Source organism: Morchella importuna, assembly GCF_003444635.1.
Source record: "Morchella importuna strain M04M26 chromosome Unknown Morimp01GS040, whole genome shotgun sequence".
Taxonomy (NCBI): domain Eukaryota; kingdom Fungi; phylum Ascomycota; class Pezizomycetes; order Pezizales; family Morchellaceae; genus Morchella; species Morchella importuna.
Window position 1 is genome coordinate 256,337 of NW_025763437.1, and position 23,388 is coordinate 279,724.

Here is a 23,388-nt window from a genome sequence, read left to right on the forward strand (position 1 = left end):
TATTGCTAGCTACATTGGCTACTCGAGTGCACGTGTTAGCGGGCACAGGCGATGTAGGCGCCATATAACGTGCGACGGCGAACCAGGTCACAGCTAGAGTACGTAGGTACATGTGGCTACCGAGATTGAACCCCTCTCTGGCGTCACTCTGCAGATCTAACATCTCCGCCTTGTGGTGGAGAAACTTAATCTATGCATGCATACTCATGTGCCGCGATAAATATGATGAGCGTGCCTCCTCCATACGGTGTGTAGGTACCTGAGACAAACAATCCGATTCTTAGGACCAGCTTATCATTCTTATACTTACAGCAATATCTACACTTCCATAAAGCGTGGAGTTTTGCATTTTGCTGGAACTGTCAGTCCGGGGGTAGTTGTGTGAATGGTATTATCAAAAATTAAAGTTGTTGACAAGGTTCAATTATACTTCAAAGTACATGCGCCAGAGACTCAATAAAACAATTTCAAAGGCGAGATGAAATTCTCGAGACCTGCAAACAATGATGTGGTTCGGGGTATGTCCGCATCTCAATTCCGGCGGCACATCGGACAATCCTATAGTGTCTAATCTATTACGGTGATGGAATTACTACTCTCCTTTTGACGACGTGTCTGCCGAACCGATCTTCGCTGAACTACCGTTAATTGAAACCTCAAACGCCTTCGAATTGAAGAGGCGAAGCACAATCCGGGGTGGCGGATCTTACTTCAAGATATCCAGGGCAGTGGCCGATCCAATGGTGGATAAACCACTGTACGGTCCATGTCGCTTCCCAACAAAAAATGGATAAAGTGGTCTCGTGCCTCCAATGCATCCCGTACGTGCGCCCTATGGAAAAGCGGGGGATGTGATGTCTTGGTCTGGCCGCTCCCGCTACGGGTGTGTTGTGAATTGAACCCGCGATATCCTCCTTCCGTTGAATCTTGGGAGTGGCCAATATTGAGGCTTGTTCAAATGACATGATCTACCACATTGATCATTTTCCGTCCTTTCATCGCTCACACGAAATCACTCGGCACCAACAACATCACAAAATACATAGCACATCTATCCAAGTCAAGAGAGAGAGACCATCGAGATCCGAAACCCTTTCCGAATTACCGGCGATTCTCGGATCAGAGCGGGGAAAGCCAAAGACAAGTATATACGGATCCACCACAACCATCGACAAACGCAGTAATAATCGGTAGAAAAGAAGCGATTTGGGTATTATAGCTCCTTTCTTTGCGGAGTACTAGTAACCCCAGTTCTACTACTCCTGTTCCTGTGCAGGGAGCGTGATTCCTGGACACATCGTGGGCTCGGTGGATTGGATCTAATTATGAAGATTTTCATATGTTGTTTGTATGCACGGCATACCTTCCTCCTCCGATCTTAAGATTTATCTTATTAAACCGCCTATGATCCAATTCGGTAACAGGGCGGGGTGGAACGGCGCTCAGTACCCTAAAATTGATCAACCATGGAGCAATTATGGTATGTACCTTTTCATATCTTTTACCAACGGTCGTGACCATTGACATTGTTAAGCTGCCCAATTGAAATAAGGTTAACTGTTTTCCTAATCCACTAGTTTCCGCAGTGATTATGCGGAGTTTTCTCCGATTGAATGTCCTTTATAAGAAGGTTTAGGCTCAGAGATTTTCCCATCGGGAGAGAGGGTTCATTAACCAAGTCACAATACTTTTTACAAAAAAACAGCTCGCCGTCAAGCGATCATTGGTACCAGCCGGTATAGTGTCATTTTTTCTACTTACCAGCTGTCCTTATCACTCACTGAGGAAAAAATAAATATATCATTTATTTATTTTTCTTTGCAGATCAACTATTAGGCCGCACATATTACCTACATACATAGACCTACCTACCCGACTAAATAATGCGCGGTCTTCCAATGATCTAATGTGCCGCCACGTGCCCGCTGATAATATGTTTTGTCTGCAGGGCTGTAACCCAGGTGTGATTGTCGACATATCCCATGTACGCCCGTTACTCGGAAGATACACTACCCATTCGGCTAGCTAGAGGAACAAATCCTAGTTAATGCCCGATGTGAATCCGAGGGGTGCATACACAGAGAATTAGTGCCTGTAGAGTATGAAAAATTTATGCTCGATGACGCTTATCTTCCTTTCTTTTTATCAGATTCAATGGCCGGGATATGACCCGGGCGATTTAGAGTGAGTCTCAGTTGTCAGACGAGGCTGAAAACACGAGGCGAGCCCGGTCAAGTCCTGCTTGTCACTTGTTACGGGCAATTCATCCATGGGAACTTTGGGAGCCTCCTGGTCTATTGTGATGTCCTCGGGCATAGGGTTGTAGGTGGTTTGTTACTAGAAACAAAGGCAACATACCTATCCTAGATCTCCAGCTTTTCATTGCTTTAGGCTTTCGTCGGCGCCTAAGTTTACGACATGTAGTTAACCAGGTGTACCTCTGGTGTCAATCACCTAGCTTCCGGAAACGGGGTGACATAGCAGGGGCTCCTCCTAGAGTACTTAGGCTTGTTAGAGTTCTATAAGAGGCTAGTGCTCTGTTGACTGACAACTAAGGCCTAATCCTTTTATCGTCCAGAAAGCAATTTTGGGATTTATTTATTCAAGTGGTACTACTCAATCAGTAGTTAACTATGTCATACAGAGAACCAAAGGCAAAGGCATAGGATAGCCCGGAAGACCCCTCGATATGTGGGTTGCCCGCCTGCACTTGAGATCACATATGTTGGTTCTAGCTCGTTGGAAATGGGTCCAGATAGTCGTCCAAAGGAAACAGTGGAACGAGAGCCACCATCGTGGGGCCAATCCGTGTCAGCATTCCTCCTGCCCCTTTCCTTGCAGTTAAATACCACTCTGATAATTTTGGGTACAACAATATTTCACACTCTCACGTTGGCAGTGTGTACATGTACTCTGCTAACCCTGCATGCGTTCCATCCGGAAAGATCGTTTTCCCACCATAAATCACGCCAAACCACACATAAGCATCGCATACGGGGCTGCATATCAGCGTCATAACTGCGGGGTTGCGGTCGTGATACGTGATACGTGACAGAAACTGTCTAAGGCTTGCGCGGGAGAGGGTGAGGGTTGAAAAAAAAAAGACCCGACACGATCCGGCTGAGGGTTGACATTCAACAACAACAATAACAGTTTCAACTGTCTGCACCGACGTGAATACCAAAAGCCTAACAAGCCTAACACAACCAAACTGAGGAAAGCGACCCTCTCTTCTTCACCGAGAAGGTGCACTATCATAGTATCAAACCCAACAACCTGGTCACGGTTTCTTCTAGAAAGCCGGGATTGAGCCGAGGGTTCGCGTGTCAGTGTCAGGGTAAGCTGAAATACGCGTCAATCCAATTCCTCATTCATTCAGAAGCTTACTGGCTACATATTGTTAGCCTGGAGGACAATTTGTTTGGCGAATTAAAGGACGCCAGGGGCAGCTGGAGAGGACCCGCCAAAAGAAACAACGATTGATTGCAACCAATTGCGTCTTTCCACTGTCCAAGATACTGGGACACCCTTCGAAGAACCTCTTATTTTTCTAGCGCCAAACTTTTACTCATCACAATTTCAGAGCAGACAAGGAAGCAGGTTCGCAATTGACCACTGGTAGAATTTATTCCTTCTTTTTTCTTCTTTTTCTTTCTTGCCCCTCTCCTCCCTCCCCTCCCCTTCCCCCCACATGCATTGCATGCCCCTCGTCGAGTCACCGTCATCGAGAACATTGGTATCTAGGCCCATCGCCGGTGTTGAGGTACCCTTCTCCCTCCTTCCGAATTCATTCCATGGGGGGGGAATGTGTATATTATACATATGGCCAGCTCCCTTTCCCTCGATTTCCTACCTCAGTTCCCCCAACGCCCCCAGCGTACCATCTTCTCTGGAAGACATATATTTCTCTTAACTGAAGAATACCCTTCGAGAAAGCTCGCTCACTTACCATGTCGTCTCCAGGTACTGAAAAGGAAAGCGCAGCTTCTCCACCAGTAATCCGAGTCGAGACCGAAAAGGAAGGCGTTCGTGGCCAGGGAGCTAGAATCATGGCAACAATTCAAGATGATGATGAGCGTCTACTTACCCGTATTGGGTATAGACAGGTATGAGGAAACTTCGCCTGCTTATCAGTGTGGGCCTAGAGATTATAGAACGAAATACTTATATATCTTCTAGGAATTGCGAAGAGAGTTTACAAAATGGTCAACAGTCTCATACGCAATCTCTATCTTGGGTGTATTAGGTTCAGTTCCCGCAACCTTTTCAGTCCCAATTACATCTGGGGGACCAGCAACGGCAGTATGGTGTTGGTTCTTTGGATCGTTGATGGCAATGTGTATAGCGAGTTCAGGTATCTACTTTTAACACCCAAAACTTTTCTAATAAGACACAAAGGCTTACTTTGCGGTGTAGTCTCGGAGTTAGTATCGGCTTATCCAACAGCCGGGGGAATGTATTTCGTCACTAAACACGTGGTTCCGGAAAAACATGTGCCCATCTGGTCATGGATTGTGGGCTGGTGTAATTTCATTGGACAGACAGCCGGGGCGTCGAGTGTGGCGTATACCGTCTCTCAAATGATGCTGGCTTGTGCTAGTATGAACTCCAGGTTTGACGGAGATTCATACGCTTTCTCTCCGTAAGTAGTCCCATTATTATGTCATATTAAAGCCGGTGGATATTGATGTATAGCCTTATATAGTACTGCTTTGCAGACAGTCTTACTTTCAATCGCACTACTTTGTGTGATGGGGGTTATATGCTCCTTGACCACGAAGTGGCTTCATAAGATTATTATATGGTTTGCGCCGATAAACAGTAAGTTGATTTCTTGGTGGAATTTATGGAATATGTTCTTACCTCGACTTAAAGTTCTTGCATCGTTCTCAATATGCATTGCTTTACTTGTCTTGACCCCGAACAAGCACAGCGCAGAGTATGTGTTTACACATTTCACCGACGGCTCTGGATGGGGTAGCAAGGCATTTTCCTTTTTACTTGGGTAAGTTGAACCTCCGAGAGCCAGATTCATTGAGCCAACTAACACAACACAGGTTTCTTTCCGTGGCATGGACTATGACCGACTACGATGGAACAACTCACATGTCTGAAGAGACCCATGACGCTGCCGTTCGCGGTCCAATCGCGATCAACAGCGCTGTCGTTGTTTCTGGTGCAATAGGATGGATGCTAACCGTAACATTTTGTTTCTGTCTTGGTGACCTGGATGCAACCATTGCATCACCCACTGGTATGCCGGCTGCCCAGATCTTCTTGAATGCAGGTGGGAGAGTGGGTGGAACGGTCATGTGGTTTTTTGTGATACTTATACAGTTCTTTACTGGCGTGTCTGCATTGTTGGCGGATACGAGAATGGCGTACGCATTTGCTAGAGATGGAGCTTTCCCATTTTCCAGGTACTTAGCTACTCCTTTATACTGGAATTGGTGGTGATTAACATGTGTTCTGCAATTTAGTTTCTGGAGCAAGGTAAACCCATACACGCACACGCCTATCAACTCTGTCTGGCTTGTTGTATTCTGCTGCATCTGCCTCAACCTCATCGGAATCGGCTCCCAACAAACCATAATCGCAATCTTCAGCATTACCGCCCCAGCCCTCGACCTATCCTACATCGCCGTAATCTTTGCTCGAATGCTATACTCCAATGAGATCAAGTTCATCGAGGGCCCATTTACGCTCGGGAAGTGGGGACGACCGTTGAATTGCATTGCGATTTCCTGGGTGCTATTCATCAGCGTGGTCCTGTTCTTCCCGCCAATCAGACCAATCACAATGGTAAATATGAATTATGCGATTTGTGTAGCGGCGTTTGTGGCCATTTTTGCGCTGAGTTGGTGGTGGGCCGGTGCGAGACAGTGAGTTCCCCCTTTCCGCCTAGTTGATCTCTAGCATAGTGAATGTTTTACTAATTCTTGTTTCAGCACATACACTGGTCCACGAACAAAGGATATTATCCACATTGTTCCCGGCTCCGCTGACTCTGACGACGGGAATCTCGACGATGATATAGAAGATTTTCTAGCCTAAAAAGCAAATTTCCTTTTTTTTTCTCTTTTTTTTTTTTTTGGAGGGATCTTATGGGGGGATATATATTAAACTATACAACGGGGTTAAAGGCTTAGAATTTTGGATTTGATTTGGTTGGGCCGGTGCTGGCACCCGCCTTGGGACTTTCGCTTTATTTCATTTTGTATTTACGTCTAATAACCCGGATGGTTTGACCAATTGATCATGGGTCGAGCGGACATCTTAATGCATGGTCGGAAAATAACTATCGCGCGCGGGGTCTAGACAATACTACATACCACAGGCGAAATTGACTTAAGGGCATGAATAAGAATTTTCTACAAATAATAGGCACTCTGTTCTTCCTTATCTGTAGTGAAGACCACACCCAGAACGACGGAAGTCGGACTAAGTACCCCCCTTTCTACTGACGTTAGCGCAAATCATAAGATATCACACGGTCACGAGGGCTGTAAATGCCAAGAAGAGTGGGTAGGGATATTTCCATATATTATGGAGAACCCGAGGTGATAAGTCAAGTTATGGGAATATATAATGGCTACATGTACTTTAGGTATATATACATGGATTGCATGTAGAGTGGAATGGAAGGGGATGAATTATGTTAACGAGAAGGGATCGATCCGGGCAATGATCTTACAATAGTTGAGTGCGACATTGGTATATGGTGCTGGTCTATGTACTGTCATCGGTAAATATCAAGTACAGCCAGTCAATCTTCTCTAAGGTAAAAATCAAGTCTCGAGCTCTTGCCGCTTCAGCAAATTCTTATAACACGCCAAGCATTGTAGAATACCGAGTGACTTCTCATGATTCACCACCACCCATCTAACCACGGTTGTTGCGCAGTCGGGCTTAAGTGGTAAAACCGGAAAATCCTTCTCTATATAACTATATAAATCACGTCGTCGAAGCAATAGCTCGTGAACGATCATGCAGATCAAAGCACGTTTACTAAGCCAGCAAGGTTGACCGACCACCGGTGAGTCAAGGAACCCTGGAATGGTGAGCATATCGATTGGATATATATATGTAGCTGTCAATCAATAGCCTACATGTGCTATACCTATATTCCCCAACCGCCCCATCCTATTCGCCACACTATGGCTGACTGCATAATAATCACACCCACTCCATGCAGGCTATAAATTGTAACTACATAATCACTCACCTTGGCAACGAACGTACGGGTATTGAGGGTAAGTGATAAGAATCTGATAAGTGAATGTTGTGGTGAATACGTGTGTTTTGTCTTATCAGATTCTGATCACTTTTCGCTACACCCTAGTACACTCGTCTCGTTTCATCCAGCATTAATACTGCCCCTGTGCGTCAAAGGTGGGGGGGGATTGGAGAAATCGGAGTTTCGCACCCAGCCTCCTGATAACCCCCTGGCGTTTTTTATAACCTACCCGCCGTGACGTGCACTTCATACGCGTTCGGTGAGGCAAAGCTTTTAGGCCGTCGTTATCGATTGGGAATAGGCGATAGCTTATACTAGGATCAAACGTCTGGAAATAGAGTGGTGATATTCATTTGCTCGGTTGCGAAGGAGGTGCTTGCATGGCTCGAGTAAAGTAAATAATTTTAGTATGCTCTAGTTGGGGGAATGATGGTCGTCTTCTAGGCTCGTTTTGGTTTTAATATGCTCTGGTTGGGGAAAGCTTAGTCCTATTCTTTACGGGGCTCATGAGTGGGCTGTAATAGCGATCGAATGAGTGAAATGATAATACTGGGATTTGGAGACTGGTCGGCGAGGCGCACTATAGTAGTCGTAGGTTGGGTTATAGGACGGATTAGAATATATATAAGGGCTTGGAGGGGCCCGGCGTGGATGAGTTTTTAAGAACCTTTTGATCGGTACCGAGTATTTTGTTAACTTTTGATTATTGAAATTTTCATTGGATATTGTTATTATCTCCAGTCTTCCTACTACTTCTGCTCTTACTACCTAGACTTACTACCACTTGTGATAGTCCTATCATCACCTCCACTCTTACTACTACCACCAGATAAACCAACTACCTTCAACAATGGACCCCTCAAAGACACAAACCCCCTTACCTTCAACACTGGACCCTTCAAAGACACAAACCCCCCTACCTTCAACACTAGACCCCTCAAAGACACAAACCCCCTTACCATTAACAATGGACCCCCCATCCTACGACTCCGAATTCCCAATCCCCGTGTCCTCCGATACCCCAGCTTCCTACACTCCAGCTCCCTACTCCCCCGAGACCATCAACCCCTCGGCCAACACCTACGATCATAACTACGACGCCCCAATCCCCGTCGAAACCCTGTCCCAATCCGCGTCCGAATTCGTCCCAGAGCAGCGCCCCCGCATCGACTCCCACGGGAGCAGCCAGTATCTCCATGCTGTCCCGCTACATACCCTTACCCGTGCGCCCGCGCCGGTGGATTGTCCAATTTGTAATAAACGCGGGATGACGAAATGTGCTAAGAAGAGTGGGAACTTTACGCAGTAAGTTGCCTTTGACGCTTTGGGTTGTAGTTATATTTGCCGGCGCGGCTGCTTGAATTATGTATACTGACATGATGTGGTAGTATGTGTGCGGCGGTGACGTGCGCGGTCAGTTGCTTGGGGTGCATTCCGTATTTGATCTCGAGTCTGAAGGACGTGAAGCATAGCTGTACATCGTGTGGGGTGCTGCTGGCGGTGTGGCATCGCAGCGGTGGGGGGACGGATGTGCTTGCGCATGCGCTGAAGTAGGTGCTGCATGCTAAGGGCATGCATGGGTGTTTTGGTTCACAGTGAGGATATTGTTTGGGACTTTCACTTATTGGTATTTTCCTTTGTTTAGCGGTGTTTGATAGATTTTTTTCTTGTGGATTTTTCTTGTAGATTTTTCTCTTTTTTTTTCCTTGCGACTTTGGGTATTTATTGCTGGTGGCGCACTTTGGGATAGCGTTTGTTTGGGCATCGTGAGAGGAAATGATCGATGCGCGTGTTTTGGGAGGGGCAACGTTACCATGAGTTTTGCCAACGATGAACTGGGCAAAGGATCGCGAAAAGGAGCTTCAGATTGTCTTTAGAGCTTGGACTGAGGTCTTGAAGCCTGTACAATATATGTTAATGGGGGTTGATCTGTCACGCTGTCACGTTTTCGATTCTACCAATATACAACAAGTATTAATAATTATATTACACTTTTAGAGCTGTCTCCTATCTCGAAAGTAAATATAATGATACTAATAACCTTCCCCTACTAAATTCTAACTAACGTTACTTCTTTCCAGACAGGAGCACTACATAGCTGGATTGATAGATATCACAACCACCATCGTACTGTCAATCGACCCACGGCCCGATCAAGACTTGTTTAGACCCAGACAACTGCCTACACGTACGATGGTATGAGTGTGGAAAGTACATGAATGTAGTTGCATGATTCCCATATATCGGCTAATATATTATCCTAGCTATGGACAGGGGCGAGTACTTAATATCGAAGGCTTGTTCGCAATTAAACGTAGATTAAGTACCTCAATTAGCTATCCGTCACCGGGCGTACGACTAGTATAAAATACCAAATAGAGCTCTAGAGCGCTAATTAGCTCATCAGTCCAAGTGCCGAAAGCCGCCAGACCCGTCCTTACCGGGGAGATCGAGAGACTATAAAGCTAGAAGGAGGTCTCGAGTTCGAGTCCTGGCTAAAGCAACCTCAAATCAATTTCCCCTTCTCTTTGTAGTTTGGCTGTTGGTACAGTCGCTCACCTACTGACAACGGATCCTGTCTGATGGTTCTGTTTGCAGTAATTTGCTCTTGGCGTCCAAAACCTAACTCTTTTATTGGCCTCAAATCCCTGACCGCCATCAGACAGGATCCGCCTCCCGTGAGTGACTGTAATTGCTTACAATGCATGGAGAATTATCCTAATATAGTTCCTTCTCCACGTCCATAAACCTTAATACGTGACACAACTCACGCGCCAAAAGATCGCCGTGCGGAAAGATCTGGGCAACGTTCCACATGCATCCAAACCCGACAGCGGCAATCTCCTTCGCGGGAGTTCCCGTGAGTACTGGTGGTGCGGCGGAACATGCCGGTATAGACAACAATTGACGAGAGCCGGTGAGGTGCGGAGGTTGTGAGGTGTGGTGTGGATGTGTGGACATTGGATGGAGGGGATGGAAGGAATAGAATGACTTTTGTAGTCTATAGATATAGTGAACGGGTCTGATATTAACATCTCGTGGTCGATATCTCTGAAGCTGCCAAAGTTTAAAATCAAGAGTCGAGTCTTCAAATGTGAATTGTAAATTATATCGTGACCGTTGGGCCACGGCCAGCGCCCAGGCGCGGGGGCTTGCGTACATGTCGTAATAGAAGAGGCCACATGTCTGACCGTACTGCACATTAATTGTCATCGTGGTGGGTGGCTTAGTGGTACAACATGCTACATAAATGTAGTCGGAGATGCGAGAGTTTCTCTCTTCTCATCATCATCATCATCATCACCGTCACCGTCACCGTCATCAATACAATTGAGCTTAAGTCTTATTAGCTTATCACACTTCATCAGATATTCGTATTACTACTTGTCACAGGGACTCTAGGCTGGAAATATTTGATCTTCATCATTGAATACCCTACAGGGAAAAGCGGGTACATATCGAAGATAACTGCCAACATACAGCGGTAAGTGGATCAATTCCTTGCTTCCTCGATAATTGTTAGTAGAGGCACTGTGCTGATGATGAGTGCACCGTAGTACATGTAGCTATACAGATAAGATACAACGCTCAACCACCTCCACTAGCCGCCTACCTTTTACCTTAATCTATCCATCCACGACACCACGACACCACGACACCACGACTCAATTCTATCATTCTTGCCTAAACATGTTGCAGGGAGAACAGGGCGGGGTGTTGAGTGGCCATCTGGCCCCTCCCCGAGTACTCCCAGTCTAGAAAACCGGATGTCCACTCAAGACCGCCAGTCTCCCCGTGAACTACACAAAACCCGTCTATCTACTCCAATGGCTGCAGCCCTGCGGGTGTAACGTTCCACAAACCCGACGGCAATCTCCACGCGGAAGTTCCCGGCGGGATGCGGTGGGAGATGCCGTGCTGGTACGAGTGATGGTATGTGAAGTTGTGGTCACGGTGGGTATTAATATCCTAACGTATTTACACGTTTTCAGCAGCTGGCTTTCGAATTTCGGGGAGAATGCTACTTTAGACTTTGGTAGTGCCCTGGAAGGTCAAGATGCATACTGACCAGCCCAGATCAGAACTATGTACCTGGTACAGAGGCTCAACCTCAAAATTTGGGGGCAGTTTTCTATGCACATGTGTGAAGCCGGGCCAGCGGCGCCGGAAACAGCGATGTTCTGATCAAGAGCATCGTGAGTGAGCTGGCACCTGGAAACGTCCTAGATCCGGCAAAAACAACACCTCACCTTTCTTTTTTTCCCCCCTTTACCTATTTACTTTATCGATTAGTTTTCCAAGAGGTTGTACCTACAAGTACCTACTCTACTCCAAGAGAAGCACTAAACGACATTCCCCCAACAAAAGTGAAACCTACCTAATCCCATCCCCATCTCGTTTTCCAGCGCGAAAAAACAGATCCCCGGATCGCTGCACACGCACCACCCATTCGTCTAATGATTCCTCTTCGCGACTCCACGAGATCCACCACCACCACTGCGTGCGGCAAGTTCCGCGTCTCCAATTCCCAAGGGTATGGTTTAATGCGTAGATGTGAACGGAGATTTCCAGGGTTGGGGATCCGGTAGGCTATTTATTTAGTTTTGACTTCCCTCTTTTTCTTTCTTTCCCTCTTCTCTTCTCGACTGTATCCTCTCTTGCTCACTTTACGATGTTTAAGTCGAGTGTCTCGCCCACTTTGAGCTACCGACCGACAAATACTTGCTGCTTGCACACCTTTTTACTGGCACACAACCAACCAGCATGATAGGAAAGACGTGGGGACTCTTTTGGGAAGGAAGTAAAGGCTAGGTTTTGGAGGTGGAGGAAAGAGGTTTTTTTTGGGAACGGGGGGCGTACTGACGTGGTTACGGTTACCATGGCACGGAGCTGAGGTCACGGAGCTGAGTAGAGAGAGGCTCTATTGCAACCCTACCTCCGTTACTGTTACTGCCCGTCAGAACCGATCAAATCAATCCATCAGTCAGCGACTCAGCCCAAGCAAGCCAGCCCAGGTTATTTCCGTACTAACCGGTTTCCACCACAACCACCCATTACAACCCGCCGCCGTATAACCAAGCACGGGGCGGGATGACATTACGCCGATTACGATTCATTTCCTCCGTGATGTGCTATCCACGATCGGAGAGCGTGGGAGCAATAGAATAAGGAGCATGTCCCGAGAACAAAAATAACTTTTTGTATGAGACAGCAGAATTTCTCCGGAGAACACCTGTGCTTGTATGTCAAACGATACTGGAGGCCAGGAAATACATAGTTCATGCAAAATTGTATATCTGCACCTGGGCCTGGATCCTGGCTGCCAGGGACGAGGCCCCCAATCAGGATGAATTCGACACCCCCTCTTGAACGAACGAAACATTCGCGAGGTAGGGCGTCGCCCGATATGTCGAATCAGGCTTAATAGGGCGGCGAGCCGAGGAAATGAGGAAATGAGGAGGGAGGGAAGATGATGGGGGAATATGTGGACGGGGCAGGGGACGGGAGTAGAGGGTGAAAAACATGGGAGAGAAGCATTAAGCAGAAAGATGGAGTAGAAGGAGGATAGGGATAGAGATAATAACTAGGAGGGGGGGGACAGAGGCAAAAATCCATAGACCGTTCTTCTCCCCTAGCTTGCATCTTACCTGTCTATTTATCTATCTGTCTATCTGTCTGCCAGTCTGTCTGCATATCTGTAAGTCTGGGGGGCCAGTCTGTCTGCCAGTCTGTCTTTCCGTCTGTGTTACTTCCTTATAAGTATTTTGCTAGCATTGCGACAGTAGTCCTTTCTTTCCCCCAGCAGTCGTCTTTCTCTGCATTGCACTGCATAATAAAACAGCAAGACTAAACAATACTTTCCTAACAATCGTTCACTTTCACTCTGTCTATCTTGTCTGTTTAATTGACCTTCTCGGTTCTTACTCTCTCCCCTGAAAACTATGGAGAAGGAGCTCGAGATCACTACCACCGGTTCCCCTCCAGACCCAGCCGGGGACCATATCCCCGCGTTGCACCAGGACCAGAAAAATGCAGAGAAACCCGACATCCTGGACGACGACATCACAAACATTGATGTCAGCGAGGATAAAGACTCGCGTGCCTCAACTGAAGATGAGGAGCAGCACATCTCGTTCCGTCCTGTCGAGCCTGTGGCCGTCTCGGTCCGTGGCCTTACAATCACGGTGTCTGAACATTCGACACTTGGAAAGAAGAAAAAGAAACCGAATAATAGCGATGGTGGTGAAGCACCACCAGAAGAGAAGGAAAAAAAGATCCTTGATGCCGTGTCTGCAGATTTCCCTGCTGGCGAGCTCACGGCTATCATTGGTGGCAGTGGTAGTGGAAAGGTTTGTTCTTTCCCTCTAAATCTGAGTAGTTATTGTTCACTGTTCGTTCGTGATACTGACTTTGTCGAAAGACCTCAATGCTCAACATCATGTCCTCCCGCATGACAGGCACAAATCTCCGCACCACCGGCACCACGACCTTTGCCGGAGGCCGAGCACTCTCGGACGTTAGCTACGCCTACGTGATGCAGCAGGATGTTCTGCTGCCCACACTGACGGTGCGTGAAACACTGCAATACTCTGCGGAGCTCCGTCTCCCTGCATCAACCACTCCTGCGGAACGCACACGTGTAGTCGAGGAAGTGATTCTGCAGTTGGGGCTCAAGGAGTGTGCCGACACGCGTATCGGGGACAACGAGCACAAGGGGTGCTCCGGGGGTGAGAAGCGGCGGACATCTATTGGTGTTCAGCTCCTGGCGAACCCAAGTGTATTATTCCTCGACGAGCCCACAACGGGGCTTGATGCAACTAGTGCGTTTCAGGTTGTGCGGACGCTTAAGAGGCTGGCGGCTAGGGGCCGTACAGTGGTGGCGACGATCCATCAACCGCGGTCAGAGATTTGGGGGCTGTTTGATCGCATTGTGCTGCTGAGCGGCGGGCGGCCGCTGTATGCGGGAAGGGTGGAGGGCGTGTTGGAACATTTTAGGGGGTTGGGGTGGCCGCTGAGGGAGCATGAGAATCCGGCGGACTTTTTGGTGGATTTGGCGGCGGTGGATTATCGTGGTGCGAGGGCCGAGGATGAGTCGAGGGCGAGGATTACGGGGTTGGTGGAAAGGTGGCGGGAGGCGGAGGGGAAGGTGCTGGCGGAGGAGAATGGTGGTGGTGGAGGGGTGGGGAAGGGTGTTTGTGATGCTCCGCAGCAGGGTGGTGGGAAGAAGTTACAGTCTGGGCCTGGGCTTGGAAGGGAGATTGCGGTGCTGACGAGAAGAGGGCTCAAGATCACGTTTAGAGACCCTATGGGCATTGCTGGTGCGCTCTTTGAGGCCATCCTAATGGGTGTGATTGCTGGCTGGATCTTCTTTGACGTCAATAAATCTCTCTCTGGGATCAGGACTCGGGAGGCAGCGCTTTATATTGCGGCCTCGCTCCAGGGCTACCTCATCCTCCTCTTTGAGACGTACCGTATCTGCGAGACCGATATCAAGCTGTTTGACCGCGAGCGTGGCGAGGGCGTTGTTAGCGTTGTTGGTTTCCTGGTTAGTAGACGTATTGCGAGGCTTTGCGAGGATATTACGGTGCCGTTCCTGTTCTCAACCATTTTCTACTTTATGGTTGGGTTCGATTCGGCCCCAGTGCAGTATTTTGTGTTTTTCGCCATCGTGCTGGTAGGCCAGTTTTTAGCCGTGAGTTTTGCGACACTGTGTGTGGGAGTGAATAGAAATTTTGCGGAGGCAGTACTGGTGGGGAATCTGTCGTATACCCTGCAGAGTGTGGCGTGCGGATATTTCATCCAGGCGAGCACCATGCCGGTCTATGTGAGGTGGTGTAAATATATCTCGTACAATGTAAGTTTCCCCCACTTATTTCCTGTGATGTCGGAGGAGTGCTGATTGATGGATGATATATAGTGGTATGCTTTTGGAGCTCTCGTCTCGAACGAGTTCTCTGATAAGTTCTATGCTTGCCCAGCTACGAATGCATCCCCAACGAACCCTCAGTGCCTTGAGTATACGGGCAAATTCATCCTAGATTCGCTTTCCTTCCCCGAGCACTGGCGGACTGTCCCGATAGTCATTAACGTCTCATGGGCTGTGTTCTTTTATATTGTTGCAGGCCTGCTGCTTAAGTTCAAGCCCGTTGATATCAATGTCTCCTCCGCACGCCCCAAGTCTGACGAGAAAGACCGCAGCGCCGGGAAGGAAAACATTACCCGCACCGGTAGAGAGCAGGTCAAAGAAATCGACGTTGTGCTCGATAATTGTAGTCTCACCATTGAGAAACCTGGCATGTCACTCGGGCTGTTTGGCAAGACCAAGGGCACCGTAGAGCTCGAGATTTTGAAGGGCGTGAGCTCTCGCTTTGAGGCCGGGAAGCTCAATGTCATCATGGGCCCCTCTGGCAGCGGCAAGAGCACGCTCCTCAACCTGATGTCGAGGCGGCTCCACAGCTCCATCTCCACGCGCTATCGCTCGGCGGGGAAGATGCTGTTTAATGGCGCGCTTCCGTCAGACACCGTGATTCGTTCGCTGTGCTCCTACGTAACGCAGGATGATGATGCGCTTCTGCCGTCGCTGACGGTGCGGGAGACGCTGCAATTTGCGGCGGCACTGAGGCTACCTGGGTGGATGTCGAAGGAGGAGAAGCACCGGCGGGCGGAGGAGGTCATTTTGAAGATGGGCTTGAAAGACTGCGCAGACAACCTCATTGGGAGTGAGTTTGCGAAGGGCATCTCGGGCGGTGAGAAGCGGCGTGTGACGATCGCTGTCCAGATCCTGACCGAGCCCCGGATATTGCTGCTCGATGAGCCGACGTCTGGGCTCGATGCCTTCACGGCTGCGTCTATCCTCGGTGTGCTTCGTGGGCTGGCAGAGGAGGGTAGGACCGTCATCTCAACGATTCATCAGAGTCGTTCAGACCTCTTTCAAGGCTTTGGGAACATCCTGCTGCTGGCCAGGGGCGGGCATGTCGTGTATTCGGGCAAGGGTGACCAGATGCTGCCATACTTTGCCTCATTGGGCCATACATGCCCGACCACCACCAACCCCGCTGACTTCGCGCTCGACCTCGTAACAGTGGACCTACAGCACGCGGGCCGCGAGGCGGCGTCGAGAGTCAAGGTGCAGAGGTTAATTGAGAGGTTCTCGCACTCCGAGGCGCTGGCATTGGAGGAAGGGGCGGCGCCGAAGGAGATTAGTCTGCCCGCGGAGCTGGGGCAGATGAAGAGGGCGAAGGCGCCATTCCGCACGGCGTATCCGATCCTGGTCCGGAGAGGTCTTATTAATCTGAGGAGGCAGCCGCAGCAGATTGTTGCGAGACTGATGCAGGTGGTGGGGTTGGGAATTATTTTGGCGCTGTTTTACTCGCCACTGAAGCATGATTATTATTCAGTGCAGAATCGGGTTGGTTTTGTGCAGCAGATCTTGTCATGTGAGTTTTTTTCTTCTTGTTCTGCCAGTCTGGGAAGTAAGGGGTGAGTGATAGTCCATGATGCTAACAAACCTGGGCAGTGATCTTTGTCGGCATGCTCCAAAACGTGTCAGTCTATCCCTTCGAGCGCGACGTCTTCTACAAAGAACACGACGACCGCGCCTATGGTACTACCGCTTTCTTCATCGCCTACCTCACCCTTGAGCTCCCCTTCGAGCTCGCCACCTCCCTCATCTTCTCCGTTCTCGCCGTCCTCGCCGTCGGCCTCCCACGCACCGCCAAGCTCTTCTTCATCGTCACCTTCAACACCTTCTGCATCACCTCGTGCGGCGAGAGCGTCGGCATCTTCTTCAACACGCTCTTCGCGCACACAGGCTTTTCCGTCAACGTCACGAGCACCATCCTCTCTATCGGCGTGTTCATGGCTGGCATCATGAGCATCGACATGCCCGGCTTCCTCGAGGCGTTCAACTATCTCAGTCCCAATAAGTATGCGACGCAGAATCTGGTGCCGTATTCGATGATGGGGGTGAAGTTTACGTGTACGGATGCGCAGAGGCTGCCCGGGGGTAGGTGTCCGTTGGAGACGGGAGAGGAGGCGTTGGCGCTGTTTGGCATGGGGACGAAGGACGTGTGGTGGAGTCTTGTGGGGTTGGCGATCGCGACAGTGGCGTATAGAGCGATAGCGTATATGGTGTTGAGGGTGAGGAGAATGCATTTGGGGGTGAGGATGAAGGAGTAGTTGGTGGTGGGGGAAGGCGAAGGGCGGGTTGTATATACTTGACGTAGTTTATGTCATGTGGTATGGCTGTTTTTGCTGTGGTTTTTCTTATGTTCGTTTTCTTATGTTCGTTTATTTGCTTTCTTGACGTTTGCTTTTATTTATTCATTATGTTATTAATGTTGTGATTGAAGGTCAATGATAGATATATTGATGGTACTTTGCGGAGATCCTTGTGGTGGGGCGTAGATACATATCTAGCGCTCCTAGAGAGAAACTTGGAAAACATGAAGAATAAGAATGTAGATGGAACCCTAGTTAGCCAGAATGAATTCTCTTTATTTAAATCGTGGGCTTGGTACAAGATGCATCCCTAAAATCATGGTGATGGGCAGTGCAGAGGACGAGCATATGCGCATTGGCATCAAAGGGTTAGGGCTCTATTACACCACGAAGCTAGCTCAAGTATCACTTCCAGAGCACTATCTACTATGGGCGGGTGTTGTCTCGTACCCAGCCCGTTACTTGCAGCAAGCTGCCCCAAGCAGACGGGTTGGGGACGAGCCTTATGTAGCCCCTCTTGAAATAGGGCGCTCGGCACGTTTCATAGTTCTGGAAGATTCTCATAGTATTTGTCATCGGCGTATGACTCACTTTCCTATTAGTCATTCTATTACTCACATGTCTATGACTCATTGTATTTCTTTTGTACTACATTTCTTTAGTATAAATACGGGGCATCCCCCCTTAGCTAGCACAATTAACACGATCAATTACTTTACTTCTCCTACATACTTTCTCTAGCCCCTGCGTGCCGGGCAGTAAAAAGGGCACAGCATCTTCGGCGGGAGTATCAAGTAAAGGTGAGGTACGTGTTTATAGTAGGTTTTACTAGTACTGTAGGCCAAACTAGTGGATGTTACGTCTACGTGTGCGTTTAATATCTCCCCCCAGCAAACAGTCCTCGAAGTTCTGTTAGCATTGTGGTATATGCCCCCGCTTAGTAATTCCACTTTCCAACAGGACACTTTTTTTTCTTTTTCTTTCTTTTACCTCAGTTCTAAGTTCTACTGTTGAAATGAGAAGTTCTCTGACGCCCCCTATCCACGGACGACAGACACGGCTTAGTCTCGTACCCACCCCCCCTACTTAATATGGCTTTGGAAGGCTTGTACTTGGTACTCTGGGAGGGGACGGGGTACGGGCACGGGGACGGGCACGTTAAATATTTGGCAATAGAAGACCAGCCCTCACGCCAAGATATAGTCCTCGCCCACGTCCCACGTCCTCCGTCTCCTCCCGGAGCACCAGGTTTAAACCATACCCTATTATGCGACATTCCACCACCTGAACGGTTTGTACCCATGGTGCGCCCGCGATGTTACATCATAACTCATCACTCGACACCATACCCTCAAGGCCTTCCGCCAAGAACAATAGACCACCAGGAGGTACCAACATCGACCGCCGCCGCCGTCCCCAGCGATCATTCGTTACTTACACGTTCTTTCTTGTGTCTTTTGTTTACTGCTCTTTATTTTTGCATACTTATGTTTAGTTGGAAAGGTGATTTCTTATTTTAGGTCAGGGTTAGGGTTGTGATTGGAAGCAGGTAATGTATTTAACCGGTGAGCTGGGGAATTGAATCTAAGGCTAGTGTGTAATATGGCGTATGTCGCTCTGTGCATGTAGTTTTTAGGCAGAGATTGAGTAGGTTTGGTGGTTTGGGCGGATTATTATTGCTGTTTCTGTTTGGAACTAAAGGCCTTATGGTGTTTGTAAGAGTCACGTCAAGAAAGAAACCTACTTTATTTGATTAAATTATCAACCGTGTAATAGTAGATAAATGAGGATACTGGAGACCTAGAAAGATGTTCTCAAGTGGTGGTTTTGGCTATAGTGGTGTTTCGTTATAGGTCTGATATTTAGGAACAGCTACGCATATCATCCTCGTTCACTCACAACAAAGCTCACTCCAAGTCAAGTATCAAAACCCATCAATTCAATCCTTAAAATAACCAACCCAATGTACAAAACAAACCAAAAACATGCACATAAAATCACACAAAAACAGAGAAAGAAAAACACCAGCACCCTCACAAAACCCTAGTCGCTATATATATACAAACCCACCCACCCCCCACTCCCCCACTCCCGCATTCTAAAACACCCACTCATACTCCCTCTCCACCGCCACCTCCACACTGCCATCAATCTCCTGCACGTTCCTGCCCACCTCCACCACATACGCCCCCTCCAGCGCCCTCCAGCACTTCCTCTCCTCACAGAATAAGCCCGGCGCGTAATGGTCAAGCTCGATCCTCGCCACGCCGCTCTCGCCCGCCTCAAGCTCAATCTTCGCGAAGCCCTTCAGCTCGCGCTTCGGACGGTCGACAGCCGACTTCTTCGGTGCGAGGTAGACCTGCACTGTCTCGATACCCTTGATGGCGCCCGTGTTCTTTACCGGCACCTGCACCGTGATCTTCTTCCCGATTTCGAACGCCGCCTGATCGACAGTTGGCGCGCCGAGCTCGAACGACGTGTACGAGAGGCCGAATCCGAAGGGGAAGAGGACGGGGATGTCGCGCGAGTTGTAGTGGCGGTATCCGACATAGATGCCCTCCGTGTAGGCGATCTGGTTCTTTTCACCGCCGTCACCAAAGTTTCCGAACGACGGGTTGTCCTCGAGGCGCTTGGGAAATGTGATTGGGAGGCGGCCGCTGGGGTTGACCTTGCCGAGGAGGACGTCTACGAGGGCGTTGCCAGCCTCCTGACCCTGGTACCAGGCCTGCAGGACGGCGGGGACGCGGTCGAGCCAGGGCATGGTGACCGGGCAACCGGATTGGTTGACGACGATGGTGTTGGGGTTTGCCTTGACGACGGCCTCGATGAGCTCGTTCTGCTTGCCGGGGAGCGCCATGGTGTGGCGGTCGTAGCCCTCCGACTCCCACTCGTTGTTCATGCCGACAACGACCACCGCGACATCAGACTTCTTTGCGAGCGCGGCTGCGCGGTCAATGTATTCCTGCACGTCCCGCACGGCGTCGATACCGAGCCTGATGCCGATGGCGGAGGCAAAGTCGAGGTTGTCGTTGCCCATATCAGGGAGCTTCTGCTCGGGTGACTTGGAGGTGGTCTCGGCGACGAGCTTGTACCATTTGCCAGCCTCAAGATGGATCTTCTGCGTGACCTCCTCTGAGCCGCTGGTGAAGAAGAGCTCGCCCAGCTCGATCCAGTGCGTGTGGTCGATCAGGAGCTTGTCGTCGACATAGATCTTTGTGGGGCCGATGGAGCCCACACCAACAACATGCTCGCCAGTGGCCTCGGGCCTGATGTATGTTGTGATCCTGACCGAGTAGTCCTGATCGCCGAGAACCGGCGGCTTTCCGTCCATAAGGAAGATGTTGGAGGTGGTCATCACGTTTGACGCAACACACTCGCCTGAGCATTCACGCCCGCCAAAGAAGTCGACCTTGAGACCCGGAGCGCCTTCAGTGGCGGAGGGTGCGGTACGGGCGCGTCCCTCCTCGACGGGGAAGACGCGGACCCATTTCTCAGTCTGGCAACCAATCTCATAGGCTACCTTGATATCGTTCTCCTCGACCGCCGCGGTGAAGGACTCAAGCGGGTTTGTGAGGTAGTGCGGGTTCAAGTTCGCGGATCCTCCACCCCCAGCAATGGTCTCGTTAGCATTAGGGCCGATCCATGCAACAGACTTGATCTGCTCCCTCTTGATGGGCAGCGTGGCGCCCTCGTTCTTCAGCAGTACGATTCCGTGGGCACCGGTTTTCCTGATGAGCTCTCTGTGCTCGAGCTTGTCGACCGCCTGCTCTTCGGCCTCCTGGAACTTTCCCCATCTGCCTGTCCTGGCGATAAGCTCCAGAACATGGCGAGCACCAGTCTTGATGGCTGCGAGAAGCTCCGGTGATGAGTTCGTGTCCTGGACTGCCTTGAGGAGGAGCTCGCCACGGCGGCGGGTGGGGCCGGGCATCTCGAGGTCGAGACCAGCAATGAGGGACTCGGCGGTGCTGTTAGTGCCGCCCCAGTCGGACATGACGAGGCCGTCCCAGCCCCATTCGGCTCTGAGGACCTGCTTCATTGAGAATGGATGTAGGTCGGCGTGGTGCTGCAAGCAACAAATTAGTAGCTGCACTGATCATTGATAGGGGAAGTTATTAACATACCGCATTAACCTTGTTATAAGAGCTCATAATTCCCCATGGTCCCGCCTCTCTAACCGCAATCTCAAAGGGCTTCAGGTAAATCTCCCTCAGCGCCCTCTCGTCAATGATCTCGTTGACACTAAATCGCTTTGTCTCCTGCTCGTTGGCAACGAAATGCTTCATTGTCACGGCCACGCCCTCCGCTTGGACTCCGCTGATGTAAGATGCTGCCAGCTTTCCAGAGAGATATGGGTCCTCGGAGAAGGACTCAAAGTTGCGGCCTCCGAGTGGCGAGCGGTGGTTACATGCTGTGGGGGCAAGGAGCACTTGGGCTGCCTTGGTCTTTGTCTCCTGTCCAAGGGCGTTTCCAATATGTGTGATGAGCTCGGGGTCGAAGGTTGCTGCGAGGGAAACACCAGAGGGGAAAAATGCGGCCTGGCAAAAATAAATCAGTCAGAATAACCACTACTACCATCACCACGAGCATTAGCCACCACAGGGTACTGAATTACCTTTGTGCCCCCCGAAAAGAACTGTCCTCTTGCGCCACTGGGCCCATCGGTGACCTTGATGCTAGGCACCTTTCCAGGAATCTCGACGGTTCTCCAGAAGTCCTTACCAGCGAGGAGAGAGACTTGCTCGAGGAGTGTTAATGAATCAAGGACATCATTGACCTTTTTCTGCAGATCTTTAGGAAGAGGTGAGACCGTCATTTTTCCCTAAGAGAGAGAGAGAGAGAGAGAGAGAGAGAAAGGAGGAGGATATATGAGTGAGGAGCGAGGGCGTGATTGATTGATTGATTGACTTGCCTTCCAATTAAGCGGGAATTGGGGGTTATATACAGGCATAGGCTGGCCTCATTCCCACGTTGAAGATAGTCAGCCATCTACACAAAACGCGGCCATGTATCTAGAGTAAACTATACTACCTGGTCAATATTTTTTTTTAGATAGCTAGACGGGGCATCGCATCACATAGCTCCATAAACCCATCACACTGGCATCGGGGACAGGAACCCATCCACTCCGACGACTTACTAGAGACCAACTCTGACTAGCCAAGCGTCCCCGGCCATGATTTCTCGGTTCTTGCCGAGAACGTTAACCCAGTTGCTGTCCCCCACCACTTCTCGTGACCCCGGATTTCACACAACCGAACCACACAAATCACCCCTGTTTTATGCGGGGGGAAGGAACTCTTACTCTCGTCTGCAGGCAGGAGCAGCAGAGTGTTGGTACATAGGGGGAGCTGGTTGCCTTTTTACTGGAGATATATTTGTCGCGGAGTGTCGGCAAGCCTGGCTGTGCAGCGCAGGCTAAATACTCTAGCGTTAGTCGGGGAGTGTCGCCCCCTGATCCGAGCGTACATATAACTCCTCTGCTCCCTTAGGACGCCCGGCCTGATGGGTACGTCATTAGCGGCCAGGAACTCCTGAGAATAGACCCCTCTTCTAAGCCCAAAAATTATCCTTTATGAAATTCCGCAAGCGAAATATTCCTTAATTCAACCGGAGCTTCCGGGCCGCGATTCCTATAAAATTTTGGTTAATAATTACTTCAACGGCTTGAAAACCTAGCCCCAGAGGGCCGGGAGAAATAAGCAATGGTGAATTGCATAGACGAGACGCGTGAAGAGCTGTAAAAAGTTAAAACCCAGGAAAACCCACACTGCATTACAAAGCCACCCCCCCCCCCCCCACACACAGGAACCCGAACAAGCAACCCGGTTGCAGAGGAGGGTTCAACCTCCTAGACTACAGTTACAGAGCGCTCATACCCGCCCCCCTACATATGTAGGTACTTGCTCTGCTCATAGAGCTGAAGTATCATC

At 49.5% G+C, this 23,388-nt stretch overlaps 7 protein-coding genes across 7 annotated transcripts; 4 read left to right on the forward strand and 3 right to left on the reverse strand.

Annotated features, from left to right (window-relative positions):
* Positions 1-3,950: 3,950 nt before the first annotated feature.
* On the forward strand, positions 3,951-6,054 carry LAJ45_09943 (uncharacterized protein; the record flags this gene model as incomplete). The annotated part of the gene is made up of 8 exons (XM_046119474.1): positions 3,951-4,106; positions 4,180-4,354; positions 4,417-4,642; positions 4,706-4,821; positions 4,876-5,005; positions 5,058-5,420; positions 5,481-5,882; positions 5,949-6,054. 8 exons carry the CDS (start codon positions 3,951-3,953, stop codon positions 6,052-6,054), a joined length of 1,674 nt encoding a protein of 557 aa, XP_045967325.1.
* A 2,033-nt stretch (positions 6,055-8,087) lies between these two features.
* LAJ45_09944 (uncharacterized protein) lies at positions 8,088-8,791 on the forward strand (the record flags this gene model as incomplete). The annotated part of the gene is made up of 2 exons (XM_046119475.1): positions 8,088-8,542; positions 8,626-8,791. 2 exons carry the CDS (start codon positions 8,088-8,090, stop codon positions 8,789-8,791), a joined length of 621 nt encoding a protein of 206 aa, XP_045967326.1.
* Positions 8,792-9,595: 804 nt separating this feature from the next.
* On the reverse strand, positions 9,596-10,198 carry LAJ45_09945 (uncharacterized protein; the record flags this gene model as incomplete). The annotated part of the gene is made up of 4 exons (XM_046119476.1): positions 9,596-9,620; positions 9,679-9,732; positions 9,797-9,812; positions 10,009-10,198. 4 exons carry the CDS (start codon positions 10,196-10,198, stop codon positions 9,596-9,598), a joined length of 285 nt encoding a protein of 94 aa, XP_045967327.1.
* An 858-nt stretch (positions 10,199-11,056) lies between these two features.
* On the reverse strand, positions 11,057-11,631 carry LAJ45_09946 (uncharacterized protein; the record flags this gene model as incomplete). Its single annotated transcript, XM_046119477.1, has 5 exons — positions 11,057-11,206; positions 11,263-11,281; positions 11,330-11,418; positions 11,488-11,510; positions 11,616-11,631. The coding sequence occupies 5 exons, from the start codon at positions 11,629-11,631 to the stop codon at positions 11,057-11,059; spliced, it is 297 nt and encodes a 98-aa protein (XP_045967328.1).
* Positions 11,632-13,179: 1,548 nt separating this feature from the next.
* LAJ45_09947 (uncharacterized protein) lies at positions 13,180-17,416 on the forward strand (the record flags this gene model as incomplete). Its single annotated transcript, XM_046119478.1, has 4 exons — positions 13,180-13,587; positions 13,659-15,092; positions 15,156-16,674; positions 16,755-17,416. The coding sequence occupies 4 exons, from the start codon at positions 13,180-13,182 to the stop codon at positions 17,414-17,416; spliced, it is 4,023 nt and encodes a 1,340-aa protein (XP_045967329.1).
* A 1,133-nt stretch (positions 17,417-18,549) lies between these two features.
* On the forward strand, positions 18,550-18,953 carry LAJ45_09948 (uncharacterized protein; the record flags this gene model as incomplete). The annotated part of the gene is made up of 2 exons (XM_046119479.1): positions 18,550-18,749; positions 18,815-18,953. 2 exons carry the CDS (start codon positions 18,550-18,552, stop codon positions 18,951-18,953), a joined length of 339 nt encoding a protein of 112 aa, XP_045967330.1.
* A 603-nt stretch (positions 18,954-19,556) lies between these two features.
* Positions 19,557-22,271, reverse strand: LAJ45_09949 (uncharacterized protein; the record flags this gene model as incomplete). Its single annotated transcript, XM_046119480.1, has 3 exons — positions 19,557-21,521; positions 21,580-21,993; positions 22,071-22,271. The coding sequence occupies 3 exons, from the start codon at positions 22,269-22,271 to the stop codon at positions 19,557-19,559; spliced, it is 2,580 nt and encodes an 859-aa protein (XP_045967331.1).
* Between the last annotated feature and the right edge of the window lie 1,117 nt (positions 22,272-23,388).